The sequence below is a fragment of the Micrasema longulum genome, unplaced genomic scaffold (genome assembly GCF_059751315.1).
Source record: "Micrasema longulum isolate JH-2025_06_02 unplaced genomic scaffold, ASM5975131v1 h1tg001259l, whole genome shotgun sequence".
In the NCBI taxonomy this organism is placed as follows: Eukaryota; Metazoa; Arthropoda; class Insecta; order Trichoptera; family Brachycentridae; genus Micrasema; species Micrasema longulum.
The window spans coordinates 11,573-37,541 of NW_028278446.1; the positions used below are offsets into that span (position 1 = coordinate 11,573).

General features: G+C 30.9%; 1 protein-coding gene across 2 annotated transcripts; it reads left to right on the forward strand.

Annotated features, from left to right (window-relative positions):
• The first annotated feature begins 1,058 nt into the window (after positions 1-1,058).
• LOC148276199 (VPS35 endosomal protein-sorting factor-like) lies at positions 1,059-25,087 on the forward strand. Of its 2 annotated transcripts, none has more exons than XM_088234574.1 (18): positions 1,059-1,261; positions 1,526-1,619; positions 2,801-2,929; positions 6,843-6,972; positions 10,614-10,768; positions 10,851-11,029; positions 11,109-11,457; positions 11,619-11,794; positions 11,877-11,977; positions 12,066-12,244; positions 15,276-15,428; positions 19,655-19,821; positions 19,939-20,101; positions 21,409-21,601; positions 21,687-21,826; positions 22,272-22,431; positions 22,593-22,861; positions 24,627-25,087. In XM_088234574.1, exons 1-18 carry the CDS (start codon positions 1,248-1,250, stop codon positions 24,711-24,713), a joined length of 2,838 nt encoding a protein of 945 aa, XP_088090700.1. In that variant the 5' UTR covers positions 1,059-1,247; the 3' UTR covers positions 24,714-25,087. The 2 variants fall into 2 exon arrangements, with proteins under 2 accessions (XP_088090700.1, XP_088090701.1); XM_088234575.1 differs by having other exon boundaries at positions 1,254-1,371.
• Positions 25,088-25,969: the final 882 nt, after the last annotated feature.

Below are 25,969 nucleotides of genomic sequence, written 5' to 3' on the forward strand. Positions count from 1 at the left end.
AATATCTGATTTATTTCTGATATAAGTTTTATTTTTAACTATCAATCACATCAGAATACTTAAATGTGATCCGAGGTCATCCATACCTAAGTAGGTTGAGGTACAGAAATATATACTTATTGATATTGTCGAGATATGATTTGTCACATATGGCAAATCCTAGTCTAATCCATTAATCTTGAAATGAACTAAACTGGAGTTCTCAAAATTTTGTGATTCTCCCATACTAAATTATAAACTATTTACAATAACCATTGTCAAACTAGTAGTCCAATGGTGTTCAAAGACGGAATGAAATCCATGGGTGTAACTTTTATCCAAAAACATAATTATTAAAGTGTTTATAGATAAACAGTACAATAAAGTTATGGTATTATTTATTTTAAGATAATGATATTTTCACAAGTATAAAACAAATTTATTTGAAAAAAAAAAAACAAATGCCTTTTAATTTATTATTGAATATAAAAAAAAGACAAAGCAAGTAACAATCAACAAATCTCTTCTTTGTCATTAACATCAGAGATACGTCTACAAGAGCAACGTCTACATTGATATATTAGTATTAATAAATCAATGTCTACAAAGAAACTAATGGGTCAAAACGTAAACCTACTCATTTATGAGTAGTTTAGTCGTCTTCTGTTTGATGTGCGTATGCGGTTTCTGGACTATTATTAGTTCCATGGGTTAGGTAGTGCAAAGCCAATTTAATTCATAATATATAAAAAAAGAAAAAAAGTTATGTATTTGAAAATATATATTCATTAGTGAATAAATTACAATAATTTTGTTGCTCAAAAGTAGATCCTGAGTGATAAAGTTTTTTTAATCTCATTAATTATTCATTACTGTAAAATTGACGTATTTTTTTATCACCTTAATTAGGAAAATTGAAGCAAAAGTAGTTGTCGATAATATTTTATCAAAAAGACGATAAAAAATATCACCTATTCAAAGAATACTTTTTACCCCGCTTTTAAATTGTACGTAAGATTTGTAAGCATTTTTTTTTATTTGCTGGATGAGGACACGGGACAAGACAAACGTCAAAAAATAATAATAAATGAATAAATCTAAAATAAAATCAGAACGTCGGCGTCTTTGACAGCTATTTTAATGTTTATTCGTTTATTGCGTTAATTTGTTTTTGTAATAAATTATTTATTTGTCTGATGAGAAGATAACATATTTGAGATTTGTTTTAGTTCAAATTTAATGATACAGTGCGATTAAAACCACTAAAGATGACAAGTAATTGGTATGTGATGTTTACACAAGTTATTATTTAAAAATACTACTCTTAATTTATTTTTCATTTAAAGATTACGATATTTGTCGTCTCAACGCTTATGGTAAATGCGCCTTGTGGTAATTATTATTTAACCGAATCACTTTTATCATTAAATTTTATTGGCAATTGAATATTTTATTGTTTTAATGCAATAAGCATTTTTACTATTATTTATACTGCAGAAGAATCTGCGTTTATGAACAGAATGTGGCCAAATAATCTTTTTTTTAGGAAATGTCTGCAATATGAACCCGAACAAATGAAAAAAGAGTTCCCAAGAAAACTAGTTGATGACCATCCTTTGAAACTACTTACAGTGAAAAATGTAAGTATGTTAAAAACACCAGTATGAGGTTTAAAATTACGAAAAATGCACTAAATTTACAGTCAAACTTAGTTAAACATGTTAGGTCAATGCAAAATACGATTTTACAAAAACAGTTATTTTATTTTTTTACTTTGTTATTTCTATTACCTTTTCAATTATTTTGTAACTTGTTACTTGCTTTTTGTAAAATTATTTTGCAAAGGACTCTTTGAACTATAATAAAGAAATAAAAAATATAAAACAACAACAGCAAATCGTCACACCGTTTCCCCGTTCCTGTTTTATCTTCTGTGCCTACCCCCGTAGGCAGAGAAGATAAATTATCTTATGTTTTATCTTCTGTGCCTACCTCTGTAGGTAAAGAAGATAAAACGCCACTTTACCCATCTTTGCGTATATACCTCGCTTCCCCCAAAATAACATATTGACAACAGTAAGGCTAATTGACGTAACCAACAATTTTTTGATGAATCTTTAATAAAAAAGTCAACTTACGTTCTTAAGTGTGCTAAAAATAGCAGATTTGGGAAGAATTTTTATCATCGATAAACATCGACTGTACAGATCACAGTTTTTTTTTAAGATCCATCAAAAAGTGAAAATAGAAATGGTTACTTCAATTAGCCTTTCTGACGTCAATGTCTTCTCATGCATGCATATCTATTATCCAGCCTTTGATATGTCTACCTTGAAGCATTTGTTATGCCATGTCTTTGTCAGTTTTTCTCGTTTTCTGCATTCATAAATATTTGCGCAGTAAATCTTTAAGCCGTTCTAATGTAAACTCTAGTGTAAACTTTGTTGAGCACTCAATACTCCACATAGGTAACTCGACCTAAATTGAGATGAACTCAGTACTCGTACAGATGTATAGCTTGTATACAGTGTTATTTTTCTGTCCACATTATATTTTATTCAATAATTATTTGTCTTATCGATATAAAAAAAGGACATATTTTGATCAAGATCTAAATTTATTGCAACAAAGAGGGGAAACTGTAAATGCCTAGAAGTATTGCCTTCTCAAAAATGTTTTTCCTTTTTGTTGCAATAAATTTACAAATATCATGAATTATTATTTCGTGTGTAGAAATCTATCCGAAACATTGTATTCTTAGAATTTTTTGATACATAATATGAAAATATGATATTTTTGATAATATTTTCTGTTTTTTCAGGTCACTAAAAATCATGTTCCTTTAAACAGTGATGCTGCTTCAGATCCTCTTTCCATAGCTTTAGAAGGATATGATCCACTTTCTCTATTTGCCAATGAACATCCGTCTAATGAACCAGCTGTTAAGGATGTGAGTTATAAAAATAATAAAATTATTTTAACTCTGCGTGTAATTTAAGTTTTTTTTTTTCTAAATACTATTTATTTTATTTATTAATTTACACGCCCTACGGGCTTTAGCATTTATTAGAAATACATTTAAGTGCAGCCAGTAAAACATAAGTATGTACACTTAGTTAAAATTAAAGATAACATAAGAAAATCTAAAAGAAACAATAATAAGTAAAAATAAGGAAATGTACCAACATATATATATGGGTATATAGAAAGATATTTAATATATTTACATATAAAAACATACATACATACATACACATGCATATGCATACCTACACACATACATACATACATACACATGCATATGCATACCTACACACATACATATACATACATGCATACATACATACATATATATATATACATATATTGAATTCAATTCTAAATTACTTCTAACTGAGGCAGTAAATAGTACTTTGAGGGTAGTGATAGAGTTAAAATCCTTTACAGTTCGCTGCAAATATCCAAGACATTTCATCGCCTTATTAGTGATGGTATCAATGTGAGGAATAAATGATAATTTCCAGACTTCAAGGACAGGTTAAAAATTTTGGTAAGTGGACCAGTTAAAGAGAGACAACATTGTATAAGAAGAAGTTCAGGGATATTGTCTGGCCCAGCGCTCTTTTTTGGAAGGCACAAATCCTCTTCTTTACATCAGAATCAGTAAATACACAGTCGTTAAAATCAATTAAGTTTGTATTATCAATACTGTGTAACCTAGAATTAGAAGTAGAATTATAAACACTGCTAAAGTAACCAGCAAATAAATTGGCAACTTCCTGTGGTGCATCTGCCATTCTGCGTTTGTAATGCACAGTTTACAGAATTCCAGATTCTCTGCTGTTGAGAATCTTGGAAATTTTTTAAATATGTTGAGGCTTAGATGCAGCTTTTAGGTCTATAACTTAAAATCCGGAATTTGACACTAGATGTCAGCACTTGTGTATGCGCTGTAGCAAATCATTGACATACATGTCATTTTGAAGCTCTATTCATAAGCTGTCAAAATCAGTCAACAGTGTTTGATTTGCTTGTGCACGTCATATTTTTTTCAATCATGGAAAATTTTTAAAGTTGTCAAAAAAAACAGCATTTGCGGGAAGTTTTGCTGAGTCACTTTTTTTGCTAAGTTTTTGAAAGTTATCGTTTGCTTGGGAAATCACAGTGTTTCGAGTCGTTTCAACACTTTCAAAGTGGTAATTTTGATATCAAAGACAGAGCGGCCTGGACAGCCGAAAAAGTTTGAAGATGAAGAATTGGAAGCGTTAGTCGATCAAGACTCGTGTCAAACACAAGAAGAGCTTGCGGAATCATTGAACGTGACTCAAGCAGCCATTTCCAAGCGCCTAAAAGCATTGGAATTCATCCAAAAGCAAGGAAATTGGGTGCCATACGAGTTGAAGCCAAGAGACATGGAAAGGCGATTTTGCATGTCTGAAATGCTGCTCGAGCATCATAAAAAATGTTGTTTTTTCATTGAATTGTTACTGGCAACGAAAAATGGATTCATTACAACCAGAAGCGCAACAAATCGTATGTGAAGCCCGGCCAACCAGCCAAATTGACACCGAAGAAGCATATTCACGCTGCCAAGATAATGCTCTGTATTTGGTGGGACCAAAAGGGAGTTGTGCATTATGAGCTTCTAAAACCGGGTGAAACCATTACTGGAGAGCTGTACCGACAACAACTGATTCGTTTGAGAGCATTGAAGGAAAAACAGCCAGAATGGGAGACCAGACACGAGACATTGATTTTCCAACATGACCATGTTCGGCCACATGTTGCTCAACTCGTTAAAAACCTGTTTGGAAAATAGCGGATGGTAAGTTCTGCCCCACCCACCATTTAGTCCAGACTTGGCACCTTCTGACTTCCATTTGTTTCGGTCGATGCTGAATGCACTTTTCAGAATACGCTTCACTTCAGTCCAAGGCATCAAAAATTGTCTCCATTTTTTCTTTGATTCAAAAGATGACAAGTTTTTTTGGGATGGCATCCACAAATTGCCAGAAAGATGGGAAAATGTTGTAACTTCCAATGGACAATACTTCGAATAACAGAATTGTACAAGATTTTCTTTAATAAACATTTAAATTTCCTAAAAAAAAAAACGGTTTTTAAGTTATAGACCCAATCGAAAAGACAATAGTGTATTTTAGATTTTGCAAGTTGGTGTAGTGAGTGTTCTGACGAAGAGACGGGTACATCTCGAAACCGGTAGACATAAAAAGTCTGAGAGTGGTTAAATACTAATATTTAGTAACATTAATTAAAAATAGTTAGTTTCTTCGCTGCTCAAATATCAACAGCATAACATTTTTATATAAACAGAAAATTCAGCATTTGGGGACTCTAGATTGAAAAAAAAAGAAAATGTATAGAGCTAGTCAAAGCAAGTTTGTTCAATAATGTATAAATTAATAATCCCACATTATATTTAGAACACACATAAGATTAGTTTTATGCGTGTACTACTTTAAGATATAAACTAAAATAAATAAATATTTGATATCCAATCATTTACTTGAGAATGATTGATTTAAAATCTTAGATCACGATATATATTATGAAATAAATTTCACGATTGATAAACTGTTTTAAAATACAAAATAGTTAATAAAATTATATGTAATCTCCTTTTGTAAAATATTACAGAATTTGTTATTTATTCAGCAATTAAACTGTTAAATTAAAATTTATTTTATGAAGCAAAATAATTGAACATAGTTATGCAGAAAGCAGCCAGCCCACAATTTAGAAAAAAATGTGATATTGGTGTTATCGGGCTCAGTAAGGTCAATTCTATGTTCTGCTAAAAACAACCAGACCGCTTTCATACAAAAAACTGTAATAATCACCTTCTGAAAATAGTGTCAATCACAAAAACGGCATTTGATGATTAAACTGGTCAAATACATAATTAGATTCTTGTTTGTAGTATAAAAAAAAACTAATATAAATACCATATGATCAAAAATAAATGGTAATTTCTAATTTGAAATGCCGCGCTGCACCAATCGGTTTTTTTTGCAGTCACGTTGGCAGCACTGTTTTTGACAATCTGCCAAAGTTTGACGGCGATCGGATGTTCAGTATTCTGTCAGCGTCTGTTTGAGTGAGCCGAAAAATTGTTTTGTGTCTATTTTTACAATGGATAAAAAATTGGAACAACGAGCGTGCCTCAAATTTTGTGTTACTAATGAAATAATGAACCGAATCATTGAAAATATTGAATAAAGTCTTTGGCGAATCGTGTATGTCGAAAACACAGGCAAAACACGAATGGTATAAAAGGTTCAAAAACGGTTGTGGCTTTGAAAATGAGCCAAAACCAAATAAAACATATCAAATTTGTTCGAAAATTAAAGTTATGTTGACTCATTCTTCGATATTCGTGTAGAGTCCTACGAATTCCTTCCATATGGTCAAACAGTCAATAAAAAAATACTATTTAGATATTATGCGCTGTCTGCGTGAAGCAATTCACAAGAAAAAGCCTGATATGTGGAAGGACAATTCGTGGATTTTACACCACGATAATGAGCCATCTCATACAGCGTTGATTGTTTCGGAGTTTTTGGCCCAAAATTTGACTAATGCCTTCAGCCAAGCACTGTATTCTCCAGACCAGGCCCCGTCTGACTTTTTTCTTTTCCCAAGACTAAAATTGCCATTAAGAGGAACACTCTTTGAGATGATTGATGCCATAAAAGTGAATTCGCTGCAAGAGCTAAAGGCCATACCTTTGCAGGCCTATTAAAAAAAATATATATCTCGAGCGAACCGTATTATTATATTTGTGTTCTGTATTATTTATGTAATAAATAAAAATATTTAATAACACAAAAAAATTGTTCCAGCCCAAATTAAGAAGCAGAGAGAGTGAATGGATGGAATCCTGGAATTCTCGAAGAACAGCAATACTCATACATTACACCACTGCAGAAAAACTTTCAATTATTACCAGCTTTCTTTCGGGTGGTGAAAAAAGTTGGTGAAATTTTACTTTTTTAAACTTAATGTTTAAAAATTAATATAAAAACTGCTCGCATGCGCTTACATTACAATAATACATTCTTCATTGATATAAATCTTAAGAACGCTAACCAGAAGTTTACTATTTGGCATCCTGTCATTTGGCTTTTTCAATAAACTATGTTTTTTTTTCCAAAACTTCGTAAAATATAAAAATTGTTATTATTGTTTCTATCCCAAACTAAGAATATAGATTCAAAGTTCCCATTTTAACAATAAATCTTTCACCCGTTTAAATATAGTAACATAAATATAATATGTATTGGCACCATACACCCACCATTTTATTTTGCCTCTGTGGTGTAGTGGTTAAAAAGCTAGACTCACACGCGGAAGGTTCCGGGTTCGATTTTCGGTGAGAACACAAAAAATAAAAATAGTTTTTTCTCAAGCCTGGGTGTTTTGTGCTGTACTTCACCAATGTAATTGGGCCTCCTGGCCTGTTGTGGTGCAAAAAAAAATATCACCCATTTCAAACAAATTTAGGAACACATACTATTTAACTGAAAGTCGAACATATTTGAAATGGGTAATCGCGTGAAATAATGTTTCTTGTTCAACAATATTTTAAAATATATATCACTTTAAAGGAATTTTTTATATAAGTTTCTACGCCAAAGTCAACCTGCATTTTAAAAATAATGAAAAAAAATATTGCTAGATTATTCCAGTGAAATCCTTTTAACGTTTGTGATATTTATTAAAAAAACATGATAATCGATGATACATAAATGTTTTTCCAAAGATTTTATCATTTTCGCGTTAAAGTAATCAACATGATATGAAATCAGTCAGGTGCTATACAAATACTAATTATGATTAAGATATTGATAATTTTTCGTATTATGTATTTCATTTGAAATTATTATAATATGTATTGATATAAAAACATACGTTCTTTTTTTCATAACCAATTCATATTAGGCAATATGATACTAAATAATGCTTCTTAAATAAATCATGTTTTCATTTACAATTCTTTTAAATAGGTATTTTCTGAAATTTACATTAACTACAAAAATATGAGGACATAAAGTATGCTAATTTTATTTTATTTCATTGGAAAGCCAACAGACATTTATACATTTATAAGAATCAATTATACCATAAATACATATCATAAAGTCCAATTAGAGGCTTCCACATAATATTGTTATTGTAAATGTTGTCACATAAAAATTAAGCATAACATAAAATAACTAATCATACAAAACTTATAATATTATTAGAAATGTAAATGAATATTGGTCACACAGTTGCACATTATAATAAATAATACAACTATAGTTAACCATACAGTGTTCATTTATTATGTGCCTACATACAGAACTGCACATAACCTGCATAATATATGCTGCGGATTCAAGGCTAATAAATACTTTATATAAAAACAAAATCTATCATATATATATATATATTATATATATTGTAATATTGCTTTCTTGTGACTATTAGAGTTAAATTATTTTGTTTTGTCACTAAGTATTGTAAGAAAAATTAAAGTGGGGTAAGTGAATGTAAACATAAAATAGAATAGGTTTTACCTTGAAAACTACATTAACATACGGCTAGTCAGGGCGTGGTATCTTTTGGCTGGTTAGCGTATCGAAACGTTTGGTGTGTGTCTCGGAAACGGTGGGGACTATAAACTACTTATTAAAAGAATTTAATATTGAACAAAAATTAATTGATTACATTAATCCTTCAGACAGGTTATCATCATCATCATCATCATTCCCTTTCCGCACCTAATGGTGCATAGGGTACTGCATTGGTACACCAATCACAGCGCATCTTGATCATTTTTTTTGTTACATGAAGGTAAGATGATCAGTCTTACGCTTCAGGTATCTGTCCAGGAACTATGAAATATTCTGATGTGGAAACACCCATTATTACAACTTGTCGGGAATTGAACCCGAGACCTCTTGTAAGTATGTGTATAAAGAAACATGGACAGACCATGTTTAGTAAATAACAGCATTTATCAATCATTTTCCCGGCCGATTACCTTTCTTTTCCATTCTTCCCTTTACCCATCCTTATGGTTACCTTACATCAAGAAAAAAAAATTTCAAATTAGAAGATTTGGATTTGGAACAAACCTCACAACATTTTTGGCACATAACATTAGATTGCATAAAATTTCTTGGATTCGTCACGCGTCGTTCTATAGTTATCATAAATAGTTACATAATTCATAATGCATTTTATCATCCAGTGCCCAAAATTAAAGAACATTCACATTGTACCAAAGGTAGGTGCATATTGCGTGTTCCTTTCCTTTCTTCAAATATTCCCAACCGTTTATGAAACCGAATGAAATGAGTTTTTTCGCTACAGTCCTTTTTTCTTTAACAGACCAATCATAAATTAAATTATAGTTCCTTTGAGATTATTTCACTACAGGGGAAATAAAGCATAATGTAATGACGCGGGAAATATAGCAAGTTGGTTAAAATGGTTTTTCGGCGTCCAAGTACTTCCCAGGTATTATTCCAAAAATACACCGAAACGTCGATTTTGTCTATTCTAACCAAAGGTCTGACTTGCAGTTGTCTTTTTTGCAGTATCAGAAGCCATCTTCAAGACAGTGACAAGATAACAATGTTCGAATGCCTATTTATCAAAATTCTCTCTCGTCACAATGGGACCGCTTTACGTGCGGTTTTCAGCGAAATGTAGATCTTTGTCACAACCATATTTATAGCTCTTAAAATCTTCAATTTATTAAGTAGAAAAAAGTTGGGAATAAATAATAATAATTATGGATAACTTATATAGCGCCATTTTCGTAATATAATCCCTCAAGGGCGCTTTACAAAGTGATTATATAAAGATATAAATTAAATTTTAACTTTAACTTTTTAATTTAAGAAAAATAATGTACTTTTTCATTTTTTGCAAACAACATTAATTTTTTATAGATCCCAATCAGATTATTTCCTTAAATTCCTTTTAATTTTTCCCCACTAACATCTTTTTACTGGATTTTTGGTAATTCTAAAATAATATCAACTGACATTCAATACATTTTTGAAAATCACATTCCTGAAAAAGTGCACCCCTGTTGATGAAAAGAGCAAAGTTTGTCATTTCTGTTTGACTGTTGTGTCAATCAATGTTTCCGCGCGCATAATAAAATTTTAGAGACAAACAAATCGCTTTTTTTTAACATAATTATCTGGTGTTATGGTTATATTTTTCACGATCTAGCAACATTATGCGGCGACTTCAAGTATGTGCGCGGCGAAAGTGGGGCAAAGTTGGGGGATTTTTGGACACAGTCCGATGTATTCAAATATGATTCCATGCTCCTTCTGGACTATTCTTAATTCTATGTGAACATATCTAATTTTAACTAAATACAATAATTGATATTAAACTTTCGATTGTGTTAATTTTATATATATATATATATATAAACGAGTATTTACTAAAATCTAGCAATAGCAAAGCATTGCCGGGTTCAGCCCATATTACAAACATATTAATAGGTTATATTTCAATATTTAAATATGCATCATATTGAGCATAATACACTTTTTATAAATTTTTCAATGTATATTTTAATGTTCGGAATTGAAATTTTCCAGTGATTATGAAAACCCAGACATGTGTTGTGGATCAAGTGAAAACACGCTTAGAACAATTAGATGATTTTGAAGAAGGTTCTGTTAGACAGATGCTTGACTTATCACAGCAAGAATATGTTTCTAGAATAGATATGCTGAATCGAGAATTAGTTCAGGTATTTTAATTTTACTTTACAAAAATATCTTATCACATTAAATTATTAGGTTTTTCGTTTGTTTAAATTTTTATTTTTTTAGGCATGGAATACAGAGCAAAGGGTGAAAGCATTAAAAATTGCCATACAGTGTTCTAAATTACTTGTTGATACATCCGTTATGCAATTTTATCCCAGTAAATTTGTATTAATTACTGATATTTTAGACATATTTGGGAAATTAGTATATGAACGATTACGAACAAAAGCTGAATACTTCGAGTAAGTTCAAAATATATATAAACACGAATAATTGAATTGATATTAAGATTGTCATACTGATGCTTAATTTTTTCCTTAGACCGGGAAGTAAAAAGCCAACAGCTCTACCAGAAAACTTCACTCCTGATATGGTTCCAGAAACGGCAAAGGAAACTTGCCAAAACTGGCTGTATAAGATGGCTTCAATAAGAGAGTTGGTCCCTCGACTTTATGTAGAAATGTCGCTCTTGAAATGCTACAGTTTTTTGACTCGTCACGAGTTTGGATCTGCCTTGTTAAGATTAACATCGATGATCAGAGGAATCGGCCACCCTCTTGTGGCTGCATATGCAAGATTCTATTTAAGCCGCGTGGGTCTAACATTGAACACTACAGACAAGGAATATTTTGTTCATAACATCAATGATTTCCTTCTTACATACCCGCAGGTAAAATAACATCCCTTTGATTTGTTATTCTAATAAGAACAGCTGTGCTCTTTTTGTTACACACATATATGACAGTACATGAATGTTTTATCTTGCATTAACTATATTTCAGGTAGGCCCCATAAAAAAAGTGTTTTATGTGTTACTGTCTTGTTTTACAGATATTTAGTTTAAATATTAAGAATGAAATAGCGCAACAAAGTATTGAAATGAATACATATTTGAGTTTGTATAATCCAGCCCTTGATTGGCTTTTACATGGAATTGTTCATTGGTCTAATGTTTCAACAGCAGCTCTGGATAAACTTGTAGAACAGTGCAAGAATTCTAATGATAGGTAATATTTATAAATAGTTTATTTAATATATCAACTATTTTAAAAAATCAGTAGACTTAAATAACATTGTTTTTTCTTTAAGTGACTTATTGTTAAGATCCATAATGGCATCATTTAAGCCAGACTACATAATCTGCAGGGCTATGCAATTTTTAGAGCTTATTTCTCATACAGAGTCTGATGGTAAGCATTACTTTATTGGTAATTTGAGAACTATATTGTATATACTCAAATTTTCAATTATTTCTTAGACAACATTACTTTATTGTAGATAGTGTGGTCAGTGACATGTTGTGTACTTTGGGACAAAGAGTATGTGTTGGAGGAGGATCGGCTGATGATAAAGCGCTATTAGCATCCGCATGGAGAGCTGTAAGAAAGATGAAGAAATTGACACATTACCTAACATCTGCTGAACCCTGGATTCAATTTGCAGCTACACATTTTTCAGTAAGTTTAACTTAGTATGTATCTTAATCATACTCTTGACTCAATATATACAACATACATGTTTTCAGTGCTCATTGGGATATAAAATGACCGGTTTATAACTCATAAAATTATCACTAAAGTACACTGTCATATTTAGTTTTTTATTCATATCCCATGTTCACTCCGTTGGAGCATGTGGTGTCCACAAGAAGTTTCCAAATCATTTCCATTCACCCGGGTCAAGTATGTGTTCAGTAGTTCAGATATATACTGCCAACAAACTATGATAGGGTGTGTCAATGCAAAAAATATACTATTTTTGTATTGGTGTAATAGGACTTAAAAGTTGTATGTATTAGACTTGTGGCAATAAGAAAAGCAAAAAAAAACTCCTTAAAAAAAAATCTTTGGCTCGCTAAATTGGATTAAAAATACGAAAAATAAGAAAATTATTGCTCTGAAAGAAAAAAAAATATTTGAAAAAAACAAAAAGTTTTTAAGTTTTTTTTTTGTCAAAATATAAAACATCATTGGTTTATTGATTCATTAAAAAATAAAAACACGAAATAAAAATAAATAGGTTACAGATTAGACGAACATAAAAAATACCAAAAGTAGCGCATTGGACACAAAATCACAAAATTTTACATGCATTTTTAACCCTGTGCTAAAATCTCCCTTTACAGACGATGATGTAACGCAGTGTTACCGCATGCGTAAGTTGAGATATTTTAATATATGAGCTAAAATACTAAATTATGTACAATGAAATGTGTTTAAAGTTATCCTTATTCCACGATGTTACATAAAAAATATAATTAAAGCATATTTATGCAAAACTGAAGAAAAATTGTGTTCATTCCGTTTTTTCGTTCCGCCAGCGTGCACTCCCGATAGCGTTTCGTCGTCAACTTTTTATTTATTTTTTCTTTATAGATTGTATTATGTTTATTTTGTTTTTTTTTTTTTTTAACTTTTTCAAACCCTTTTAATTTGTAGTGTACCATAATTTCTATTCTGATTTTGGGGCATCCCATTGTCACGGGTGGGACATTTCTAGTTAATTGTCATATTTGTATTAAAATTTTGTAACAAAAATACAATTTGTAATATTTCTTTTTGAAGAAAGCAACTTATTTTATCTTCAATCAATAATTTAGCAACAGAACATAAACCCTATTTTATTTCATTTGGAGATAATGCTAAAACACTCTTCTATCACGGGTGGGACAAAAAATAGACATCCATTTAGTTATAAGAAATGCTTAACAAAAACTCGGTGAATTTATTTCACATTTTTACTGAAGTTAAACGTTTTTTCATACATTAGAATCTTAGCCATATGGAGTAAACAAATACACTAAGATCAATTGCACAATTTAATTTAAAAAAACAGCTTATTTGTCCATGTCACAGGCGGGACAACAATTGTCACGGGTGGGATGCGTGCGTCTTTATTGACAAAAAATAAGATTTTTTCAACAATTTGGTACAAAATAATATTCAAACACTTTTATTATGAATTAAGAAAGACAAAGGCTCTCTATCGGAATCACTCTAGGAACTTGTATCTGTGTCAGCTATGTTTAGTTTAAACACTTTACACTTTATTCATTTTGATTTGAAAGTTTATTATAGCCCATTTAAATGTCTTCTTGGTTGTGTGCCTTGAAGTAATGGTGTGATTGTATTTTGTTAATCCCAAGTGCCAAGTCCCATCTATTGTCCAGCATCAGTCTGTTGGCATCAACTTCATCTTGTGACAGGTGCATAATATTAATGTTCTTGACAACATTTTGAGCTGCTGACACGAACTCTCCAGTATCATCAATTTCAACCTTCCGCTGTTTCACTTGGGTCCACACGGCCCTTTCGACCACGGCACCTACCCCATCCACAGCTCCTTTTCCATGGGAAGTGGCAAAAAAATACAACTCTCCATGAACACCAAAGTCTATGGGCATAAAACATAGGCTTGACAGAGTAAATCTGTTTTTAAATTGTGACGTTGCACCGTCCGGAAAAAAAAGATAAGAAATAACAAATGACATTCTACCTGTAGTCAACAAGTTCCAAACATAACCTCAAAGTCAGTAAATGAGAATCGCAACTTTTATCTGTTTTTGTAACGGGTGGGACATGACCAATCATGTGTTGTTCATTATATAATACATATCAAAAGACTTGTCTTTAAAATTCAATTACACTTGTTTAATCGTAAACAGTTTGCGGGTATTTATTTATCACAACAAACTCGTGAAATAACAAACATGGGGGATTTTACAGTGCTGCCAACATTACTGATCTATGTAGCGTTCATAAAGGTTTCCACCCTTTAGGAGTTTTTTACAAAAACATATTATATAAAATTATGTATGTAAATTATGCTTCCATTGGAAAACAGCTCTTCATGTTTGGATAATTAGGTTTTTTTTTGTCAAAATGTTTCTGGCTCAGCTTGTTGAGTGCAAGAAATATTATTTCTTGAAACACAGTTTTTAAGTTGTAGGGTAGCAGATGGAATTGCAACTGCTACCATGTATAAAACCTTGCAACTATCGCTTATCTGAGAAGGTTTATGGAAATTTATTGAGTTTTGATTTTGGGTTTGATTTTTATCATAAACATGACTGCAAGTTGACGAAACGAAATCACATTATTAGTATTACTTTTCCCCTGTCACCTGAAGAACCATTAGAAAGATACTATTAAAAATCCTTCTTAATGCAATTTTAAAAAAATATTTAATAAATTCACGTTTTTTTTTACATGATTTGTATTGTTATAAACATTGCGTTTACTAAAAAGACATTGAAGAAAAATTTTATATTTTTGTCTTTGCGGCATTTTTGCGAGCCAAAGACATATTTTTTTTTTCAAATGTTAAATGGCGTTCTTATTTTTTTTCTAAAATGCAACTTTTAAAACCTATTACGTTTCTGAATTCAAAAGTTGAAAAAAATGACACACCCTACTATAAGCAGTATTATTATTGTTATTTTGATGTTTTATTTTATCAAATCACATTCATTCAAACTACTGGTTTAAGGTTCAACAAATAAACTGGCTACTTGGTGATATTATTGACAGAGTCAGTCAAATGGAAGATGCCACAGAACAACACAGCATACAGACTCAGTTGCAAATGATCCTCAAGAAAATTGTTACTCACACTACTGATATTGAAGGATTATTTACTTTGGTAAGGTTGAGTGATCATTAAATGTATAATATATTCATTGATAACAAACATCAACGGATGAAATAATTGAAGGGATATAGATGTTCAAATATGGGCAGAATGGTGAATGTTACACATTCTGTAAAGTGGCCACTTAAACCAGCCAATGACAGGTCATAAGCCCTGTAGATGCCTAGACTTCTATATTGCCTTCTCTAAAATGTTCTTCATCTCTGTTGTAATATGTTAATATTAACAGCTCCCCAGGGAGTTCAATCCAGTCCTTGTCTACAAAAATTTGGACAAACTCAAAATATTTATTTATAGATTTGCATTCTTATTATTTACTCAAATATTTCGATCTAAACAGAGAACACTCCGTTTTCATTTTCTATTCACTTTCAGATTCCCTGTTATTAAATATGCATACTTATTTTATGCAATAATAAAATACGGCATGTAGTGCCTTTTACTTTACAAAAAATATATGTTGTGTAAAAATAAACACTTCAATACAGTAGATAAAAGAGAAAAAAAAAGCATAAAAAGTTTATACATACATATTATATCACAATGGTTTCATTCAATGAACACACTAACATATTGTGTAAAAAAAATAAAAAGTCTTGATAAGGAATAATTAAAAAAAAAAAAAAACTAAAAGGAATATAAAAATTGAAAAGTACGAAAAATGTTTTATATATATTTTTTTAGAGTTATTTAAAAAAAAGAACAGGTAGGTATATCTTTAATCATAATTACATTGAACAAAGAAAACAAAAATACAAAATCTAAATTAAGGAGAAAAAAAGTTTTTTTTACCATATTTACATTTTTTAAAATTAAAAACTTAGCCTAACTTACAAGAGTACATACCCCATTGTAAGCTAGGCAATTTCATTTTAATACATTATCATTTACAAGTTTATTTATTTATTGGGTCAACTTAAAAACCGGATTTTTTTAGGAAATTCAAGCGTTTATAGAAGAAAATCTTGTACAATTCTGTACAAGTATTGTCCATCAGAAGTCACAACATTTCCCCATCTTTCTGTCAATTTGTAGATACCATAAAAAAACTGGTCATCTTTTGAATCGAGACAATTTTTGATGCCTTGGACTGAAGTGAAGCGAAGTGAAGCGTATTCCGGAAAGGGCATTCTGCATCGACCAAAACAAATGGAAGTCAGAAGGCGCCAAGTCTGGACTATATGGCGGGTGGGGAAAACTTCTCATCCGCTATTTTCCAAATAGTTTTTAACGGGTTGAGCAACATGTGGCCGAGCATTGTCATGTTGGAAAACCTATGTCTCGTGTCTGATCTTCCATTCTGGCCGTTTTTCCTTCAACGCTCTCTTTTAATGAATCAGTTGTTGTCGGTAAGCTCTCCAGTAATGGTTTCACCCGGTTTTAGAAGCTCCCACCAAATACAGAGTATTATCTTGGCAGCGTAAATATTCTTCTTCGGTGTCAATTTGGATGGTTGGCTGGACTTCACATACGATTTGTTGCGCTCCTGATTGTCGTAATGAATCCACTTTTCATCGCCAGTAACAATTTGATGCAAAAATTACTTCTTTTTATGACGCTTAAGCAGCATTTCAGATATGCAAAATCGCCTTTCCATGTCTCTTGGCTTCAACTCGTATAGCACCCAATTCCCTTGCTTTTGGATGAATTCCAATGCTTTTAGGCGCTTGGAAATGGCTGCTTGAGTCACGTTCAATGATTCCGCAAGCTCTTCTTGTGTTTGACACGAGTCTTGATCGACTAACGCTTCCAATTCTTCATCTTCAAACTTTTTCGACTGTCCAGGCCGCTCTTTGTCTTTGATATCAAAATCGCCACTTTTAAGGCTTGAACACTGTGATTTCGCAAGAACAAGTTTGCCATACAATTTCACGAGTAAACAATACTTTCGGCTGCAGTTTTCTTTGCAAAAAAGTGACTCGGCAAAACTTCCCGCAAAAGATGTTTTTTTTGCCAATTTTCCATGATTGAAAAAAATATGATGCGCACTAGCAAATCAAACACTGTTGACTGATTTTGACAGCTTATGAATAGAGCTTCAAAATGACATGTATGTCAATGATTTGCTACACAAGTGCTGACATCTAGTGTCTTCCGGTTTTTAAGTTATAGACATAATAAAAAAAAAGAAAAAACATCTACAATACAATTTTGCTACAATATAATATATACATAAATATACAGTGGTGATCAATAAAAAACCCGCATTTCAAAGAAACCTTAACTAACAAACTCAATAGTATTTTTTTTATTTATAAAGTCATAAAATTACCAAAAAAACTTATGGAATACGTGTATTCGTTTATTTAGTTACAAAAGAAAGCAAAATTAAATAAAAAAAGCTTCAGATAATTAAATAAATTACAATTATGTTCCAAGAAGTGATATCGCCCAATATGGGCTGACTCACTAATGAGTTAACAATAGTTGAATTTTCTGCTTTTGTTGTAACAGTAAGATTTTGTTTTCTTTTGTGTTATATTATTTGGTACTTAAACCATACATTAAAACTAATTTATGGTAAATACAATTTTAGTAATAATAATAATGATTTAATATTTTGTAACATCACCCTTATTCTCTATAACAAGTTTAGTCCTGTTAGGCATAGATTCATACAGTGAACTAAAAATGTTTTGCATCATTTCTTTCTCCCAGGCATCAATCATTAGTTTTTTGAGCTCCATGATGTTTTTCACCTTTTTTTGGCTAATTTTCCCTTCATTATTGCCCATTCGTTTACAATGGGATTCAGGTCGGGACTGTTTCCGAGCCATTTCATAGACGTTATTCCCATTAATTCATTGAAATCGGTTATTTGTAATGAGATTACATTATTTATGAAGTACTCACAGAACGAGCTCTATGACACGGTGCAGAATTGTCTTGAAAAACTGAATCCTCGTTAAATTCAGTTAAAGCCTCTATTGCAGGTATGTTGTCATTTTGGACAACTATTTTATGCTGTGCTGCATTCATAGTTCCTTGTGTAAAGTATACTGGTCCAACGCCATGACTTGTCATACACCCCCATATCATGACGTAGGGGGAAAGTTTTATCGTCCTTTTCATACACTTTGGGTGAAACCTTTCTTCAGGTTTACGGCACCTGCTGTCTTCTATCCGAGCCAAACAAGTTAAATTTGGACTCATCGGAAAATATCACTTTCTACCGTTAGTCGGCTACTGTCCAATTTTTATGATTTTTAGCCCATTTAAGCAGTCTTTTTCATCTTGTCTGTTAAGAGAGGCTTATTTACATAGTTCCGCACCTGGAAACCCTTCTCTATCAATATTCTGGAGACGGTTATTCTTAAACACATTGTCTGACTGGTAGATTGCACTTCCTTGTGTATTTTTTCAGAAGTCATCAATCGATTATCCAACGTGACCTTGACTATTTTACGATCTCTTGGGGACGTAATTCTAGGCCAACCATTTCCTTTTTTATGCTCAATAGAACCAGTTTCTTTATATTTTTTTATGAAAGTCCTCAGAGCTTTTGTCAAACCCAACTCGTCTGGCAATAACATGAATTTTTAATTTTTCCAAAAAGGCAAGAAATTTTGACTTAACGACAATCAACATTTGCTTGAAACTTTCCATGTTAAGGGGACAATGCTTACTCTAAGACACGTAGCACGAGACTAAAATTACTAAGCCATTTTTCATATACATTAACTAATTACCAAACCATCCTCCTAAATACAATGTAAACCAAATTTGTTAAATCAACTACCATTTCCGAGAAATATTGCCATTAAGTTAAATTATCGGTCAGCATTTTAGTACTGGTTTTTTTATGATCATTACTGTATACATATATATACACATTTTTTAAAACTCAATATAGGCGAAACTTTTTGCTTATTATTTGTTTTTATTTTATTTATTACATTACATTACTCAAGTATCTAGAGTAACGTAACTATATAACTTCATATTTAAATTTGTTGCAACAGAGAGGGAAAAAAAATTGAGAAGGGAATATGGGAGTCTAGGCATATACAGGGCTTATGACCTGCCATTGGCTGGTTTATGCGAAACAATTGTCCGAATTTTCGTTTTTGTGCTTAAAAATAAAATAAATGATTTTAAATAGACTCAAATCAGTGTTTGATTTTAATATTAAAATTAAATGTATACTTGAATTATTTATATTATTCTATCTACTAATTTGTGTTAGCAAAAGAGTAACGTTTGATCTGTTTTTGCAGGATAATATCTTACCATCTTTGGAACTTTTTAAATCTGGCCCGACTCGTATCGATGTTTGTAAATCTCTTTTGGCGGCCTACCAAAGTCAGCAAGACTGGCTCAATGCGGACCAAACTGTCATCAATAACTTAATGCAGATTTGTATGATACTACATGATTCACTTAAGTGAGTACATTAACTTGCCTATAAGTCAATTAGTAATGATAATATTTGGAGTATATGTCAGCAGAAATGTTGACTAATTATTTTAATGAAAATGTTTTTGCTTCATTATTTTTGCAGTGCATTGACCGTTGAAGATGAACTGAAATACATTGGGGAATTAGTTTGTGGTTATGTGAAATACGTCTCATTTGGAAGAGATTTTGAAAAACAATTGGAATTTTATGTGGAAGCACGAGCAGGATTTTACAAATTAGAAATTGTACATATTTTACTTGTTCAGGTAAATTATGTTTGAATGTATTGCATATAGGGTGAGTCAAAACCAAAAGTTTGAGGACCAGTTAAATTAAAGTGATGTTTTTAAAATTCTGTTTGAACTCATTCTATTTTATTTTATTTTACATACTTTCGAAGTTATTTATTTTGAAATGAACTTACATAGTTAGATAGTAGTATTCAAACAATAAATTCTCTATATTTATGCATTTTGAAGTATGACTTATCAACTTTTTATTTCTTACTCAGGGTCCGATTACAGTGGGAAATTTACAGAGTTATCTTCAATTGTCTGTAATGTAAAATCGAATTGTCATAAATTTTTATTATACATCAAATGGTCACTTAAAGAATATTTTAGTTAACCTTTAACATACTATGTGAAAAAACTTCCTAAAGTCCCTGTGTAGTAACCTGAGGTTACCCATACTAAATTCGTATTTCCTAGCCTTTAAAAAATAAAATCGTGAAAAAACCTTTACATACTCTTAGATTATAACCTTATTCATCATAATGATTCATTTTGTATTGGAAAATACCTCAAATAAAGCAGTTAAATGTAAATTATAATGCAATTGTCATAAACATTTGAATAGGCAGGTTTACACTGGCCAAGTAAACAATGCGAGATAAAAAATCAAGGATAGCACGTAGTAAATGATATGGTTAATATGTATTACGGGTCGAACAGAGGAATTACCACTGATAATTTTTTTACATCAATACCTCTAGCCGAACAATTATTAGATAATGGTTTAACATTAACGGGGATTTTCGGAGATCCTGGTGGACAAAATATTTTATTTAAAATGATCTAATATACATAAATATGTGATTTTTTTTTTCTTATGTGTTAAGGTTAACTTGAAGATTACAAAAAATTTCATGGTAATATTCATAGTGGTTGCCAAGATATTAATTAATTAATTGCAATTTGCAACACCGGGGTTACATCATAGGAACGGGGGGGTCGAATAATATACGAGTATAATGTTATTGTTTTCTACACACATATTATTAAAACTTGTTTATTTGTAATACATATTATTATTATGCTCTCTTCCGCATTGTCTTGACCATAAATTAGATAAATAATAATGAAAATCCTTAAAGAAATATTCAAATATCATAAATAACTTGCCTATATATTATGTATCATATCATAAAATAAACTACTTTTTAAAGTCTTTTTCATGATTCCACACAGCTGTTTTCTGTTTACCTCACTATCCAGAATTTTTACGTACTGCAGATCGAGTTTAAGTAAACAGTCGCATTTTATTATCAAGTCATTTTTATCTTCCTTTTCAGCTAGTGAATAGACTCTCTGTAGAAACACGACGGGTAGTAGTAGGGAAACACACCAAAAGAACTGGTTGGTTTGTCAACGCTTGCGCTGCCTATTGTTTTGTTACCGTTCCCGCCATTTTGTGTCCGTTTAACAAAGTTCAACTTTATCTTCTGTCAGGACAAGTAGCATTACTAAATAGATGCCGAAGCCAAGGTAATACTTTTTGCTTTCTCCAATAATTGAATGTCTTGTAACTGTTTAAAGAAATATGCTTTTTTTTATTTAAATATTGTTTCAGCTGAAGACTGTTTCAAAGAAGCGTTGAATGTTTTACCCGAAGTGCCTTCTAAACGTACGATCGATGGACAGTTAAGGTCCACCGATGCATTTCTCGTGTCTTATTTGAGTGCATTTATGTCGACCATTTTACTGATGGCAGTAAGTTATTTTCGATTTAACACGATTGTTTGCATTTGTATACATTATATCCCGTTAGTTTAACAATGAATACAAAATTATTCATGTATATTAACAATATTGCCTGATTTTAGTCCATATTTATTTCATCTAACTCTATTGTCAATAAATAAAAATTTGTGTTTCAATATTGGTCACAGAGTTTACTGCAAATAAATAGGAGCAGTTACCTCCGCATTTATTTGATCCTTTAAGGTTTTTATTACTAAAACAATGTCTTGTTTATGCTTTATCATTTATTAATGAATTTTACGATTGAATTACATACATAAAGATATTGTAATAAATACAAAGTTAGACATGATTGTTTTCATCAAGTATTTAATAAAACCATGTGCGCAAGCCTAAGCCAACTAAAACGATGATATCACACAATAATCAACAATATGAATGAATTATTTTACAGAGTGAATCAAGTACACTGAATATTCTCAAAGGATTATTGAAATCCTTAAACCACCTTTCTTGGGAAGCAACAAATCCATCCCGCTACACTATTCTCCTTAAAGCAATAGATTTGCTGGCAAATATGGTGCAAGAAAATTATCTTTATCAAAATAATTATGGTTTGTACATTCATTTATTTTGTTTATTCATTTGATAGTTACAAACATTATTTTCTACCTTGATTGATACATTTTATAAATTATAGATATAAATATTATTTAACATGTAAAGCTGACTAATATGCCGAGTAAATACAAATAGAATAAATGTTTGGTTTTAGCTACATTTAATGACCGAATTTATAGACCAAAACCCGAATTTGTCGCTGAGGTGAACACAATGTGCACATTATTGATAGAAGAGCTTCTGTCCATACTTAAACAACTGGGCGAGAGTAATGAGAATCACAAACAGTCCACTTTGGCATTGGAAGTATTTTGGAGAGTGGTGAGACGAGCAGATACCAATATAAAGGAAAACCAAATTCTCGCCGTTAATCTTTGGAATCTAGCTCATAAACATAGAGATTGTGTAGATCACAAAATGTCTGTGAGTATATTACATTTTATTTACCCATACTAAAGAAATTTATTGTCTCTGATTATTATTTTTCACCTAAATATGAACAAAAATTAATACATTTTAAATGAAATTTTACAAATGATCACAATCAGTTTAACAAAATTATACATCTCATTCGAGCAGCTTGAATATTTAAAAAAGGTTACTACATCCCTGTACTTAATATGAATTGTGTGCATTATATCAGGGAATGAACTACATATATGTACACATACTTGCTAATTATATTCATTTAAATATTCGTTTGGTATATTTCCCTATAAAGATGAATGATTTGAATTTATTGATTATTATTATTATTATTTAGTATGACATTAGTAAAATGCTTTGTGCTGAAGTCAGAATGTTATAAAATAAATTTGAAGCAAATTGACTTTGATTAATTTAATACTAAAAGTCTTATTTATAGGAGCTAGTTACAGCACAGCTTTTATACAATATTTATTTACATCAAGGGAATTTATTTATTTACATAAAATAGAATACATAAGTATTTTTGGGCTTGATTTACTTGTTTGACTTTTTTAGTTATTTTGGCTTACTTTTTTATATGCTGACTACGATCGAAATTTCTGGGATGATTTTTTAAAGGTTTAATCTGAAGATGACCCCTTGCAATGTTTCAAGTCTGCACAATAAATTTTTTAAATGTTTTTAAAAATAAAATATTACTTTGTTATTAAAATATATTACCGGTCGGCCTCGTGGTGTAATTAATGGTCAGCATGTTTGCCTACCATGCGAGAGGTCTCGGGTTCGATTCCCAACATGGCTGATAAGAAATATTTATTTAAAAGGGTGTTTTTACATTACAATATTTCATAGTCCCTAGATTGGTACCTAAAGCGTAAGACTGATCATCTTACCTAAAAAATGATCAAGATACGCTGCGATTGGTGTACCAATGCAGTACCCTATGCACCATTAGGTGCTGAAAGGGAATGATGAATATTATATTTGACTAAGCAAAATTATTTTTGCAAAACTAACTAAAAAAAATAGAAGTTCCAGGAGAGCCTAAAAACTAAAATAACAAGTCTTAAAACCATGTTTTTTTTAATAGAGATTTTTTGTTTTTCTTTTCACCCTTTTAATTTATCTCCAAAAATTCTGCTACATTTAAAAAAAATCTTTAAAAAAAAAAAAAACAGTTGAAATATGTCATTTTTTGAAAATGGCTGCGTTCAAATTAGTGTGCAAGTGTAAATCATAAAGCCACTAAGCGGTTAAATCGTAAAACTAGAATTATATTAAATTGTGTTGTGGTCCTGTGGTAGTATTGTGGACTCATGGGCCAAATAGGTCCGAGGTTCAAATCTCACTCTATCACAACTCGATTTCCATTTTTCCAGCACAAGTTATTTACGACTTTTAGGAAATGGTCTGAAAATTTAAATACTTGAGTAAATAATAAGAACTCAAGTATTTTCTCTTTCAGATGAATTAGATAAAAAAAAAAGCATCTGAGAGATTTTTTAATAATTTATTCTGTGTATTTAACTCAAAATAAGATTATTTTCAGTTATGACTATTTTATCGGAGGTGTAAATGTGTCCAATGTTGTATATATTATATATATATATATATATATATATAATGTGTACAATGTTGCATATATTATATACAATATAATTTAGAGAAATTTCATTATTTAGGGTACCACTTCCTCATTAAAAAAGATGTATCTATTCATATTTATCAGAAAATTCACAATACGTATTACCTATTTCAGAACACAATGCTGATGCTTTTACAATCTTCTAATTTAAGCACAGGATTAAGTCCCAGTGTACTCAGCAAACTAAAAACCAGCCGGTAATGAGCACAGTCTTTGTACCACCCATAGGTACTAAGTAAATGTTTTAAAAGTATTTTATGAGCTCCAAGATACAAACACACGCTATCTAATGTTTATAATAACAATATATATTATTTTATAATGAAAATAATGCTTTCAATACATAATTATTTTGTATTTCTCGGATATAATGTAATGTTACATAGTGAGAGTTCTAATCAATTTTTGACATTTTATTTGTTAATAAAATCAGGGTCATCACTTTAATATGTTTTATGTTAGCAAAACAATTTATATAAGTTATGTATTTGTATAATTTTAAAGAACACATTTTAATACTCTCATTACGTATGTGAACTAAATATTTTTTTGCAATAAAAGGTACATAAACAAAATCATTGTTTTTAAAAATACTTATGTAGATACATTTCACAATGAGATTTAAATACATATAGGTAAGTGTAAAGGTAAAATAAAAGTATGGAAATTTGTATTTCAAAGATGAATAAAATGAAATATTGCTGATGTTTTTGTAAATATTCTTAATAAAAGTCCATAGTTAATGATTTTGATAAAATATCAATACAATTTCTTGATTAAGTTTTATTTATTTTATTAACCAACAAGCGCTTTCACCTAAGTAGGCATCTTCAGGACTGGGTAAATTGTTTGCAACATTTTCAACTTATATACTTAATATATTAATGTAAACATCCCTGACAATACAAGTTGTATTTTTTGTTGTGTTTTCCATGTGGTTTTTCCTCACCTCTTAAATAATAAATATTGCTTAATCCCAATTTTAGTCCAATAACAAACTTTCCCATTATAAAAATGAACGGTTTTGCAAACTACGAGGGTAGGCTAAAAACAAATACACACATGCTTGTAGAATGCAAACGAAATGACCTTCAGGGCTGGTATTCCGAACGCATTTACAGCACACTATAACGCGTATTTAGTACTTAAAAGTTGTGTTTGGAATACCAGCCCAGAAACGCAATAGGTGGCACGTGGAAGTAACATTCCCTCATCTACATGCATGCGCAGATTTGAAAGCATTCCATCCATCCAATGTATTTTGAGAAGCGGAAGTATGGAGATGTGTTCTAGTGCTATGTCTACGCGAGTTAAATAGCGTGCTGTTATCGAATTTTTAACTGCTGAAAAAGTTACTTCTACTGAGATTCATCGTCGTTTATAGTGACGATGCTGTTGATAGGTCTGCTGTAAATTGGTGGGTTGTAAAATTCCATGGTTACGAGCCTGGAAAAGTC